Source organism: Melospiza melodia, chromosome 6 (assembly GCF_035770615.1).
Source record: "Melospiza melodia melodia isolate bMelMel2 chromosome 6, bMelMel2.pri, whole genome shotgun sequence".
Classification (NCBI taxonomy): Eukaryota; Metazoa; Chordata; class Aves; order Passeriformes; family Passerellidae; genus Melospiza; species Melospiza melodia.
In genome coordinates, this window is record NC_086199.1 from 23,046,055 (window position 1) to 23,060,158 (window position 14,104).

A 14,104-nucleotide genomic window follows, 5' to 3' on the forward strand; every position below is an offset into this window, starting at 1 on the left:
CAACACAAAGCTTCTTACCATTTGCTCATCCTCTTTGGCAACCCAGGCAGGATTCTGGATCTGTTCTCCAGCCTCCTTCACCAGTCGGAGCTGAACGTGCCGTAGATAGGCAGAGAAAGCTGCACGAGCTTGAATCTTGCTGGGGACAAAAAGAATCAACCAGTTGTCTTCAGAACAGGAATGGAAAGAGTTACAGCAGTGAGGCACAGCTTATGAACCAAAGTACAGTCAGCAAGGTCCTCTTAAGTGCAGTAATGCTGAAGCTCAAAGAAAGGAGAACCCCTTCACCCAATCAGCATTTTCAAGCAGACCTTCAGTTCACCAAGATGGGGTGCTAGGTATTGCAGGAGGTACACAAAACAATACACACTCTCTCAGATAGATTCTAAAAATGGAATGTTCTTCCTGCCTTTTACAGCCTTGCTTACTCTCCTCTAAAAGCCAGTAACGTGGACATCAGCAACACCATATTTTTAAAACAAATTCAAGGCTCTACTGGGCCTCTGTTTTCACAAACATTTTGAACACCACAACAACAGACCATAAAATAAACAAAGGGCTTGGTACTGGTGCCAGAGTTATAACAAAGGCCCTGTAATTCCCATTAGAAATGAAAGAATTAAATCTGTGAAAGTGAGCTCTTCCCCTGCTAGCTCAGGGATACAAGCCAAATTTCATTGAGCAAGGCACCACTGAGGAATGAGGGAACATCAGCAAAATCTGCTGTGCAGCTGGCTGAACATGTTGGGAAGCTGTAAGCATGAACTGAGGAGAAGACTGGGAGGGACACAGCTTCTCATTCCCTTGCAATAGTAGCCACTTGAGTATATGCATCTGTTGTGAGAGAAACTGCTGAAAGCTCTGCCTAATTCTGTTCATTGTCCTCTTGGTCCAAACCTTATCCTCAAATATTCTGCTCTCCCTCATTGTTTTCCCTACAGTTGCTAGAAGCTTTTCATAAGGATATAGCAGCAGATTTGCCTTAGTGTCAGCAAGAGATTTCCCTTTCTATCACAGGAAGTGTCCTAATATGCTCTGTAGAATTTTAAATTTCATCTTCAACAAACTAGAGTTTTGAACTCATTACTTTCCTGAAATATTATTCCAGAACTTACTGTTCTAATAAATAGGAATCTCCTTTCTGCCCAGCACAGCTTCACTTATGAGCAGATTATAATTGCTTTTTCTTTCTCCAACATTGTCCTGTACCTTAAATATAATCCCTGACAGATCTCCCACCTTGAATGTTTTTGTTATCAGAGTTAAATCCTTTCATAGTTTTCCTTTTATTAATGTGAACTATCCACATTTGCCAGTGTCCTCTAAAAAAGCACCCACAATGGTGACATGATGAGACCAGCAGCTCACCTCCACCTGTGTTCCACTCACAATTTGCCTTCCATGAATATGGGTGATACAATACTCCACATCAAGTCTCAGAAGTATGTCAAGTGATAAGCCCTGGAACACATTTGGTGTTTTCATGCATGCATGAGCTAGGACTTCACAAACTTCCTCTGATCAACCAGCATGCAAGATATTTTTCCTTATAATTAATTTCTAGTTGATGAACACCCAGCTGACAGAACTTCTGGTGTAAATTATTAGTTCTTATAAGCATCCCGTTGTACTCTGTGCTACTGAATTTCATCCTAGTTATATTATTTATATCCTCAAGGTCATCCAGTTTCTCATACATAGTGCACTACTTTTTTCTCATGGTAATAACTCCCAAATATTTTCTATCAGCAAATTTCATTAGCACATTTGTACATTTTGTGGCATTATTGAATTGGTTATATAATCAGCCTCAGACAAATTCCTGAGGAACCTCACCATATTTTTTCTACTTGTATTCTGCTTCTTACAAATATTCTCACATGCTTATATAGTCCTTATGACTCCAGGGACACAAGTCCTTGAAATGCTGTTAAAAACTCTGTGCAGCAGTTAAGTCTTTCTGGCTTATAGGTCTAAAAATTTCAGGAACATTATGTTAGTGTTACACAGAAATCATACCATAGCAACACTCAGAGATCAATGCATCCATTTGGGTAAGAATTGAAGCTAAAATAAAATACAGTGGAAGTATCCATGTATCAGCTTAATCATCAACTTTTGATGCTTTTGGAAGGTCACACAGGGCCAGAGAAGGGCTAAACCAATGACAAGTACACATCCTGTTCATAGCTATACTGCAGCAACTACACATGGTTACAATTTCTGCCTTCCAGCAGGAACTTCAGTGAACTCCAGAATGTACAGCAGGCCTTATAACACCTCTGAGCTCTGCATGCCACTAATCACTACATCTACCTTTTCTTTCTACATGTGTGGAACACTGGGAGAACTCTCCGAATCCCTGCTGAGAACTGATACTCACTACATCAGGCCACCATGTATCAGAAAAAGCTCTCACCTTGGCTTTCTAGAGCTGCCAGTTTTGGTGTAGGTACAACTCAAACATCTCATGACCAGTTCAAGATTTCTGCTTGATAAGAAGCCCCCATTATGAACATCAGCACAAAAATACAGGTCTTTGCCTGCACCTGAAATTTCTGACTAAAAACTACAGAAGGCTTTTGTTTAACACTGCCTCTCCTTTTGTGGGGGTGATATTGAAACCTGAGGCCTTAAATTCAGAAACAAGTAACTTGCTTTTCATTTTACTTCCTTTGGAATGGCAGAGCTGGGGGAACAGGTTTTCTTTGAATATCATTTCTTTACCAGTAACACCCAAAATGTGGAAGGCAGATATTTCCTCATCAGGCTGACTAAAGGAGAGAAAAGTCCTACCACTTACAAAAACTGACTAGAATAGGCCTGGTTTTTCTTGGATGAAAATTTTATTCAGCTCCTCTGCCTGTTGGGCCCATAAGCAAAGCTTACATCAATGACATCCCAGATGGGGCCAAGCCCAACACAATCTCAGAACAAGAGGTCACCATAAGCCTTATACCCTTCTGTGGGGAATCCCAACAGTGCTGGGTGCTGAGCAAGATTCTGCCAGGAACATCAGAGAGACTATGTTCTTGGCAGGAGTCAGTTCTATATATATATAGATATAGACACAGCACTGCTATGTTTATCCTCAAAAGAGGTTTCAGAATCTTCCCTGTCACAGCAGCAAATGTCCTTGCCACAATAAGACATCAGAACAATCCCCAAAGCTATTGAATAATTCATAGTTTCTCCCAGAAACTAAACTAAGAAAGCAACAACAAGAAACATTTTCTCTACCTCTTTTTCACAGAAAACATAACGCTGCTTCTTGTCTAGAAGATGTGTAGTCTTCCTACTCAGGTATATATAACCATCCTTTTTTTTTATATTTTCTGTCCATCTGCAATTAGACAGTTTTGCTAACCACATTCAAGGGGAGGATCGTGTTTCAAAACAACTGGTTAAAACCTTGCTTGGTGTTTTTCTATAGAATCCCCTCCAGTACATCTCATTTTTTCCAAGAAAGAGCCATGCATCAGAAGACACTCTATTCCACACCGTCCTACTCAACAACATGCAATGAGATGTTTCAGTAATTTGTCATTCTCAAGTTACTTCCTAATTTTGCTCTCAGAAGGCCATGACCTTGAGCAAAGATTACTACCAGAGGGAAAAATTCTATCATCAAAAATAAAAGCACAAAATGAGAAAAGTAATTTTACAGAGAGACAGCACTGAGATACTCCTATCCAACCCTTCCTGGATAATTTAATGTACATTTATAACCACCTCTTGGCAAATGCAAAGAATGAGAAGAAAAAAAAATAGAATTCAGTAGCAGACATCCTGCATTAAGGCAAAGAGGCATTTTAGAAGCCTGAGCTGACAAAGAACAGCTTACATCATCAGATCAAAGAACAGCAATGGAAACTACAGGGTCATGCTTTACACTGATCCAACAGGTCAGGCACTCGGGTAAACTGTCAGACTTTGCAATGGTCTCCCTTCTGTACCAACAAGATGTTAAGGCAGCCTACAGTTAGACAAAAATCTAGGCCCTTTTCTAGGGCCTTCTTATCCCTTCACATTCATAATGTGCATCCTCTATATTTTAACTCTTATTAGCTTCAAGTCAAAACTAGAGGCAATACGCAGAAAATTCTCACCTCAAATTTCCTTGATTTTGAAGAATCTGAAGCAAGTTAAACTGAGGTTTTGAGTCTGTTTTTTTCAGCAACAGCTTTTCTCCATTTCCAGTTTTTTTGTTATGTTTTTTTGGTAACCTCTCCTTACAAGCAGTTTTCACTGAGTCAGAGAGCTCTGGCTTGTTTTTCACCGGAGTGTCCGAAAGAGAGCAAACACTTCTATCTACGTCTTCATCTTCATCCTCATCCATCTCCTCTTCCTCCTCATCTTCTGTGTCGGACTTGAGGGACAGCTTTGTTGGTTCTGATGTGCCTGTAGTAGAGGAGAAATCACTTATGCTGATTAAGAAAAAAAGAAAGTGGAGAGGACTGTCTACTGCACACACCCTTTGGTTTAGGGGTAAACTCCTTTCTGCTAGGAGGACAGAACACTGCCATCTCAGAACACCATCTTAAGTATGACTGTTCTATGTTATTCTGTCTTTCATCTTGTACATCAGTTGAGAAGTCCATTTTCCCAGTATTACAGAACACAGAAGAACACTAAGATTCTTGTTTTAGCCTTACAAATGAAAAAAGAACGCCCACACAAAATCAAAGAGGCAAAGACATTTTCCTCTATTTTTATCCTGATTCTTACATACATACTGACATACCTACACCCACACTTGATATATATACATACACACACACAAATTTTTGTATGCTGTGTGTCAAAGCTACAAAAATCTAAACTTCCACATGAGCCAATAACAATCATGGAGCTTAAGACAGCAGCAAAAACCATCTTATAACATCCAATCTCTCCTACTGTAATCAGTACCATACAGCTACTAGAAAGAGTTTAGATAAAGGCAGGAACAGTCACTTGTGGGGATCATTCATCTCTGTACCCCTTTAAGTTTTTCCAACACCAGCTTGGATAAGGACTTCTGTTCCCAACAGCTTAAGAGTCACAGCTGTCTAGGAGAATCAATCTGAAAGATCCCATCTTTCTCTGAAAAGCTGAAGAATTACAGAGGCACACATACTGTTGAATTCTTTACCCAAAATGCAACAAACAAACTCATCTGTAAGTAAGCACTGTTTACCTTTAATCATACACATGGAAGTGTGGGAAGGTGAGAATGAAATTCAAGGCACTAAACAAACAAGAAGCTCAGAACTAGAATGAAGTGAAAACTATTAACATTTGAAACAGATCAACCCCATTCACACACATTTCAAATGAAAAAGCCTTTGCTTGCCTTTTTTTTAACCAGCTGCTCATTTAAAACTCTAGCCATGCATACCTAATGCTCTTGCCTGTGCTGCTCCAACCTTGCCACGGTATCGCTGCCGCTTCCGTAACTCCAGTGAAACAAGCTTCCTCTCATAAAAGAGAGCATGAGAGCCCACAATTTCCATCCTCCTATCCAGCCTTCCATGGAGACCTGCTCTGGGAAGCACAGTACACAGATATCCCTCAGTCACCCTTTATCTTTCTCTCCCTGATAACACAAGAGACCAAACTTCAAGAAACATTCTTGCTGATACACAGAAAAAATATTTACCATCAGTCTAACTCTGCTCTACTTAAGCCTGTAAATGTTTGAAGAGAGTCTTGTATGTACTCCACAGAACATCACCTCTCAAAGCTCCAAGACACACTCACCTAGTGTCACACTTTCATCACTGAGCAGCCTCTGCCCATCGTGCAACAGCTCAGGGCACAATTAACATTGCAAGAGTACAAAATAGGGAAGGGGAATGGAAAGAGAGCATATTTACATGAATCTGGTTGTTTGAACCATTTATGTAGACAGCTTGCTCTTCACTGATCAGATAAAAGCATTTTAACATAATAAAAGTGGAAAATGCCAAACTTTCTACAAGTTCGACCTAAGACAAGGGACGAGGAGCCCTGCCAGATTCCAGAAGGGAAACATCAAAAGTAACAATTTTCTGCCAGTGCACAAAAATCCAGAAAAGTGCTCCCCATGATATAAGTGTAAACAAGCATAGAAAATGCTTATTGTTTCATTTATCTTTTCAGTTCTAACAAAGTGAATATATGAGTATATGAAGTCCAAATCCTTGTGCATGACAAGATCTTTCAAAGAGAGCTCAATAAGGTTTATCAATATGATAGGAATACCAAAATGAGAAGTGTATGAGGAGAAATTTTAAGATGCAATGAAAACATGAGCTCTCCATATCTGGGTATATTCTTTTTGCACTGTGTTTATGTTTCTAAAGTTATTTTCATGGATTTTCAGGAAAGGCGTTGACTCACAACTCGGAAGATGAAGCTAAGGAAATCTAAATTTGTAATAAATCCTACAGAGTACAAATTATTTAATTAAGAAGCTATTTACCGGGATCTTCCAGTGAGGAACTCTCTTTTCGTCTTGCTCCTACATAGAGAAAAAGGTCAAAAATTACTCTGCATACCAGATCAGCCTTGATTAAAAAGCCTCCCTAGTCTTTCACATGTACAATGTAAAGACCATATTTACAGAATTGCTTGTGAGTTCTATTTCAAAGAAGAAAAAATAAAAAGGGCTACAAAAGAGGAGCCCTGAGCAGCTGCACTACAATTGATGCTTGCATTTGTCTGGCTTAAGCTGGAGAAGGCATAATTTAGAAGAACTCTTTAGACACATCCCTGAACATACACAGAGAAAAAAAATTGTACAGCACTGATGTTGGAAGGACTTCTGTAAATACTGTCTCCTTCCTCAGTCACCTTGTCTTTACTTGGTAGTTACTTCATAGTGGATTTCAAATTTGCACAAGAAGAAATGCTGATAAGGAAGGGCATTAAACACACAGTGAAAGACACTGCATACAACTCTCAGTGGAAGCTCAGCTAGTGGCATGAACTGTTCCCACCACCACCCAGAAAAAGAATCATCAAATCATGACTGCACAGATCAAAACAGGGATACTAAACCATTGGAGAAGTCAATTTCAGGGCTTATTGTACATAAAGACAAACTTTAATGTGATTTGAAATTTGAAACAAAAGGTAAGCCAGGACCACCTATAATCCTTTCATAGAGAAAAAAAATCATATAAGAGCTTGAAGTTTTTTCATGCCTATAGTAATATTAGTACTCCAATGATTCCCATGTCTTTTGAGTATTGTCATTTTTGCCCTTGGTTTCAGAAATGCAACACATAAATATATGACCAACAATCATTTGCACACTAGAAAAGAGATGGACAATGATCAGCACTCCTATAAATCCCAGACTTGTGTTTATAACACTGGATAAAAGAGCAATCAATCCTTTTTGTACTGTTTGTGCCCTTTACCTCTCTCCCAAACAGAGAAGCTTTCTACCTGTCCTTAAACAGACGTGTAGCCAGCATGTAGTTCATTGATGTCTTGTGCTCTAGAAAAGATCTAGGAAAAGGAAAAAAAAAAATATTATCAGGACAGCTCAACTCAATGAAAGGCAGTACAGTGCAGAAATAAATGGCCTCTAAAACATATCCCAGAAGGGAATTCAGACAACATGGTGCACCACAACAGAAAAGACAAAAGGAGGAGAGCTATCATTTCTCAGCTGAAGTTCCTGGTGATGCAGGAGACAGAAAACATTACAGACTGGAAAAATAAACATAGAAAATTGTAATATAGTATAACTTTCAGAAGGAGTGAGTTCTATAGGGCATTTATGGCCTAATGACAAGAGTACACAGTGCACAGCTTGAGGATGTTAAAGTAGATAGCAAAAATCTGAAAGGAAGACATTTTTATTATAACAGAAAAGCAATACCAGAAATAATGTCCAACAGCTTTCCATGGGGTGCAGTTATGCAAAGCAGCAGCTGATCCCTTTTTCTGAACAAGGGATCAGAAAAAAGAATATTCAAGGCTAAAGTAAACTTTGCCAAAACTTTTAATACATCTTTTAAAATGCCAAGATAGCTGATCTACACATTTCTAACATAGAACATCTCTCAACATGGAGCATCAGTGCCATCCTATCAGATTTTTATTCTTACCCATAAAGGTCCCATGTTAATGGGGTAGGGAATATCCGGATGAAGCCTCCTCTCCGTTCATTTTCCTCCCTCACTCGTCGAAGAACTTTGATCTGATTAAAAAGAAAAATAGAGAACAGTCAGCAAAATAGATAACAATGAAAAATAAACCTTCCAAAAATCTCTGAATTTCAGAAAAAAAGACTATTCAGTCCTGAAAATGGACTGAGTAGATAATGATATCCTTAATGAATTTTGTCTTGCATTTAAATTTGGAAGGAGTCTATCACTGCTTCAAGCACATCTCTGCTTGGCATGATTGTGGGCAAGGCAATATGAGCAGTAAAACTCAAATTCTGTTTCAAAAATTACTCTTCTTCTCTCACATTTTTCATTTATATGCACCTGCCATTTGTTGAGCAAATAGCCCCACATACTGCATGAAAGCCAAGGTAAATAAAAGCTATTTAATAGCCTTCTTACCTCCTCCATGGAGAGGCCTAGCATAGAGCTGTTGTGCCTTCCTGCTGCCTTTTCCCTGCCTAAGGGCATCGAGCTTTTCACGTCAGCATCGCCAGCAGACAGAGGACGGGTATGCTGCAGAGACAGTGAATCCAGATTTTTTTTTTTTCCTTTCTCAATTTTCATATTAAAAAAATTACATTCAAATCCCAGGACCCCATTCCTAGCAGGATCTACACTTCAGAGCACTACAGGCCACAATTCACAATTCCACACCCCAGCTGTTGAAGACTCCACAGCCCAAGTGTCACTACATATGAGTACTCAGATTCCTAGATTTTAGCACAGCAGGCACAGTTCAGGCATCACTGCCAGTGTTTACACCTCTGGCCCATTCTGCAAAAACAGGAGACATACCAAAAACAGCAAAGTCAATGTCATATAAGGAAAATCCTCACCCAAGGGGCACTGGAGTCAGCATTCACAAGAACCAAATACATTTGAATTCACACATCAGTGGTACCAGAACCATGATTCTCTGTTCTAGCTGGGCTGCTATACCAGAACAACAGAACTGTGATTCCCCGGTGAGATAAAAGCTGCAGGGAAAAGTTCACCGCCTTTTATTCTTCTGTTGCTATACTGCTCAATTTCAACTTGCTACTTCTCACACTTAACAGACACATTCTGCAGATGTACACAGATACATCATGCAAATTTGCATACATATGCAAACTTTTAAAAATAAGCAATAATTTGCAGACCGTGTCACTAAGCTTATTTTTAACCTGATGGGCAGTCCTGGCCAATTCTAACAAAAGAACAGGAATTCAAAATGTCTTCAAATCATCAGGATTATAAAATTTTAAAATCCAAGCAAAAAAATCTTTGAACTTGCTCTCAAGTACATTTAAGATGGTCTTAGGCTCAGTTTAGATAAACTACCTCTGCAAAAATAGCATTAAAAGAGTCTACTGAGAAGGTCTCAAGCATTTTTACTGAATTCAAAAGTTTATTTTAGCTCTATACTGAGCAAAGAATGCACAGAAAGCCTTAATCTAGAAAGAAGACAAAAACCTGACAGAAACCTTAAGGTTTGTAAGTCCAAGGGAATATCCCATACTGCTCAGATATAAAAAAAAAACCTCCATGGCAAGATCAGGAAGCATCTTTATTTGTAAAGACTATGGGAATTTAATTCCATTCTCTCCATTTCAACAGAAATGAGAAGCAGCTACTCAGAATCTGTAGATGAAGCAACAGGCATGGCACTAGAATAGGTAATACTGCAGTGATTGGCACAGAAAAATCCAAAGAAAAAACAAACATAGCAGGTACCAGCTGTAACATTTTGTTAAGTCTGATTAAAAACATAGGAGAAAACAAGACAATCTGGATGAAAAGGCAGGAGACACAAACATCTGTAGAAGAAATAAAATGCCAGCAATCAAACAGGTTTGCTTGATGCTGTGGATGGCACTAAGTTTAAAGACTTTTAAGTCTTTCTTTCTAAGCTTCCTTCCATTTCTACTCCACAGCTCAAAAATGTTGCTTAACAACTTTCTCTAAAACCTGAGAGGCAAAAACCATTTCTCTTAAAAACCATTTCTCATTTCCTGGCACTACCATAACAATCCATCTTTATGTGAGAACTGTTGTTCCAAGAGAATATTACAGGAAATTCTTCAATCTATTAAATTATCTGCTTTACTAAGGAAACACTTCAATGAAATAATTTTCATTGTCTCAACACAACAGAGATGATTGCATCAAATACAAATAGTAAATGTATGTGTACGTATTGGGCAGGTCTGACTCCTCCCTGAGCAAAACTACATGGCTGTCAAAATTCTAGAGAAAACTCTCTTTTTTGGACTTCCTGCACAGTTTTTTCCATATTTCACTACAGAATGCCCTCTGGCTGTAGCACAGAAATGTCTCCAACTTCAGAGATCTTGTTTCCTCTTTGACCCACCTTATCTATAAAAGTAGAGATAAATCAAACCACTCTGGTATATCTCCAATTCTGCAAGTATCCTTGGTTCCCAAATCATGATTCTAATTTAATAAGCACTGACAGCAGTTGGCACAAAGATCATTCTTATTCTCTACAAAACCTTGTAATTCAGTAATACTCTTTCCTCTGAACCTCAGCTAAACTTACTCAGAATGACAAACAGCAGGGAACAGACTGAATTAGGTTCTCAAGATGATTCCATCTACCTTTTCTTCCTGATGGGGAAGCCCCATTAAAAAATAATAACTCCAACTACATTTGTGCAGGAAGCCCAGCAGCAAAATAATGCCTAACATGTCTCCACATGGCCAATAGCTTAGAATTGTAAACTAATTTTGATTTGTCTATACAGCTTGTAAGGGTAACAAACATAATACTAAGATAGGTAGATCAGTCTCACTTAGGCTAAAAATAGTCCCATATTTTTCCATTAACTTTAAGAAATCCTTCTTTTCTTTTCTGCATCTATTTTGACCCAGTTCACTCTCAAACTTTTGCAGTGTCCCTCAGAGAACTGCCTCAAAGAAAAGGATTACTTCTCTTGTAGGGCCACCTGAATTTTGTCTGCACAGATTCTCCTGTGCTTACCTTATCATTCAGACTTGTAGTCTTAAAAACTTTGAGGGGTTTGATCCAGCTGACTTTGACTCTCAGCAAGCTTCACCTACTTTTTTTTTTTTAAGCTACTAGAAGCGATGTAAATATTTTTTCAACATTTGTTTTTGCTGCATGGAAACATGCTAGTGCCATATCCTCTCCTCATGTTGACTTCCCTCTCACCCCCATCCCCCTTGCCCCAGGCTACTCAAACTGTAAAATATATTTGGGGATTAACAATGCCAAAAGCATTGCACACAGTAACATCTGAAAGTGTAGCCCTTACATGGGTGATGGAGCTGAAGGGTACTTACTGAACTGCTGTTTGCTCTTTGTGACTGTGCAGACACAGGACGCTGCAAGAGACACACAAAGAGAATAAAAATCTTGTGTTCTCCAAGACACTACGACCCCTGCCTGACTTGTTGAGGACTGGCAAGTACCCTAAACAAAACAGTCTAAGCAAAGGGTGGTGAGCCACTGGAACAAGTTGATCAGAGAAGTTTTGCCAACCCTGGAACGGTTCAAAGACAGGTGGATGGGGCTTGGAACAACCTGGTGTAGTGGAAGGTGACCCTGTCCAAGCAGTAGGGTTGCAATTTGATAATCTTTAAGGTACTTTGCAATCCAAAGCACTCTATGATTCTATGATAACTGAAGTCCAGAGATAAAGCTAACCACTTAGATCTCCCTTATATCCTGCACAAATATATCCTGTCCCCATTCCAAACACAGCATTCATTCTAAGCTCAGATGTGCTCAACTGTGCAGAATGCACCTGGACATATGGTTTTCAAAAGCACACTGAACTCAACTATGATGAGCGAAATTCATATTTTTGTAAATTTAGAGTCATCCATATAAAAATATTTAATAGCTATGCATCAAGGAGAAAGAGATGCTGTCAAGTAAAATTGTTCACAGAACAGAGGGAGGAAAAAAGTAAAAAAAGTTTTGCAAGTACTTTCATTTAAATATATCAACAATATTCCAGTTCTTGTGGAGAAAAAAAATACTACTTAACATTCTAACACAGGTGTAGAAACATCAGAATGTCAAGAAGTATTACTTACCTGGTATCAGGCCTACAAGTAAAACCAGTTTAAGGACAGGTTCAAAAGCAAACAATCATCAGAGCTGAGATTTTTCTTGCCTTCAGTGGTATTCAGAGTGTCTTCCTCTTCCAACACCCAAGAGGAGCAAATAGTGGAAGAAAGGATTCTCAGGAGACCTATCTATCATTTCTAGCTGTACTACTGACAAGTTCCTCTGTACAGTTGGCCTACTCAAAACAGATCAAGGTCCCTCCATTGCTTGCAATTAACTGAAAGAGCTCCAACCCAAATCCACAAGAAGTTACAATGGAAGCAGCAAAATTGTTCATCTCCCTAGAGGGAGAAATGTTTGAAGAGCCAAACCAAAGTAATTGTACAAGAAACTTGCAGTCCAGTCTGGTGAAACTCAGAAAAGAGAGTAACCATCTCAAGATAGTTATTCAAGAGCACTCTCAAGAGCACAGGCACCAACAGTTCTTTTTCAAGCAGCAATTTTACAATTATGAAAAATGGCCTATATGAATGATCAAAACTTAAAACATCATGAAGGTGGTAGGAAAAACCAAAAGATTACATATAGCCTTTGCAATAGAAAATTGGAACAGGTATTGACAATCCAAAAATCTGAGATAGAACATATTCAGCAAAGAACAAGCTAAAACATTCTGGGACCATGGAAAGATCTAAACACCTATCTAGCCATGGGATTTCCACTTAGGTACTTAAGAAAAAAATGCTGTAAAACTATGACTGCATTACAAACCTGTTCCTATTAAATATAGGTAGTTAGGGCAATCACCTAATCCTGTCTCATAACCAATGCACTGTCATATGAATCTTTGCAACTTTGAACCGGCCAACCTTACATCTCTTTGTGGGTATTTGTTAAGCAAAACAAAGTTGAAAGCCTCACTAAAATTCAGTTCTTTACAACAGCTTAATTTTCTGAGACTGTCTTGTATAATTTTGTCGAATCATCAGGATCTGATCCCATTACTCTAAGAAGGGTAATTCTTTTGAATGGTTTCTAATTTATCTCACGTACCTTTTGTCTGCTACAAAGAGCACCTATACAGTCAGAGTGATCTGTATTTAAGGCTTATATCTGTCTTAGAAGTTTCAGACATGCATCCTAAAGATGCTCAAATTTCATCTTACCAGCTATTCACCTCTCTCACAGCGACTAAAGACTCTTGAGTTTTACAAGAGACAAAACATTGCAATTTCTGTGAGCTTTCCCTATACCAAAACGCACAGTGTCTTAGTACACTGTCACTGAACAAAAATGACTTGACATTTCCTAACTGAACTTGAGCTACACAGCCATGTTGCATGTCCATCACAGCACCACCAGCTGCAGAGATGTCAAAGAACACCATCTGCCTATTTGCCTGAGGAGAAATGAGTTGAAAGTCCAAGTGATGTAACAGATCTCCCTGCCCCCTTTGTGAATGCTCTATTTTCAAAGATATTTATGGAATCCATTTCATAGACAAAAAGAGATGGAGAACAATTGTCCTTCCACATTACAGTGCTGAGAAAGCACTACCTCAACAGAAAAGACATGGGGCAGTCACAGCAAGATACATGAGGCCTCAGTCCAATAATCCATGGGAAAGAAAGTGAGATTCCAAAAGAGAATGGGAAAGAAGCCTTAAACTTCAAATGCAAGAAGTTTTTCACTTAGGAGAAGGTCTTGGAGAGACATTCATAAAGCTCCAGGGTCCTGGAAGCTTGTTGTCCACAACAAAATCAAAGTGGTTGAACAGCCCAGAATGCAGGCGTATCCCCTGAGAACCACAGAATGGTTTGGGTTGGAAAGACCTTAAAGGTTATCTAGATCCAACTCCCCTGCCATGGGGAGGGAAGCTTCCAGTAGAACAAGGTGCTCAAAGCCCCATCCAGCTTGG

The 14,104-nt window shown here is 39.0% G+C and overlaps 1 protein-coding gene across 8 annotated transcripts in view; it reads right to left on the reverse strand.

Annotated features, from left to right (window-relative positions):
- Positions 1-14,104, reverse strand: part of TTLL5 (tubulin tyrosine ligase like 5) — a 127,003-nt gene that overhangs the window by 78,470 nt on the left and 34,429 nt on the right. For 7 of the 8 annotated variants that reach the window (XR_010028298.1, XR_010028299.1, XM_063160255.1 and 4 more), the window contains 8 exons: positions 11,454-11,495; positions 8,547-8,660; positions 8,085-8,176; positions 7,417-7,479; positions 6,446-6,484; positions 5,381-5,526; positions 4,110-4,401; positions 19-139 (listed from right to left, as the gene is read on the reverse strand). Coding sequence is in view for 6 of the 8 variants with exons in the window: in XM_063160255.1 (XP_063016325.1) it covers positions 19-139; positions 4,110-4,401; positions 5,381-5,526; positions 6,446-6,484; positions 7,417-7,479; positions 8,085-8,176; positions 8,547-8,660; positions 11,454-11,495 (909 nt within the window). In the remaining 2 variants the exon portion in view is untranslated. The remainder of the gene's footprint in view (positions 1-18; positions 140-4,109; positions 4,402-5,380; positions 5,527-6,445; positions 6,485-7,416; positions 7,480-8,084; positions 8,177-8,546; positions 8,661-11,453; positions 11,496-14,104) is intronic. The other variant, XM_063160257.1, reaches the window with a different exon arrangement.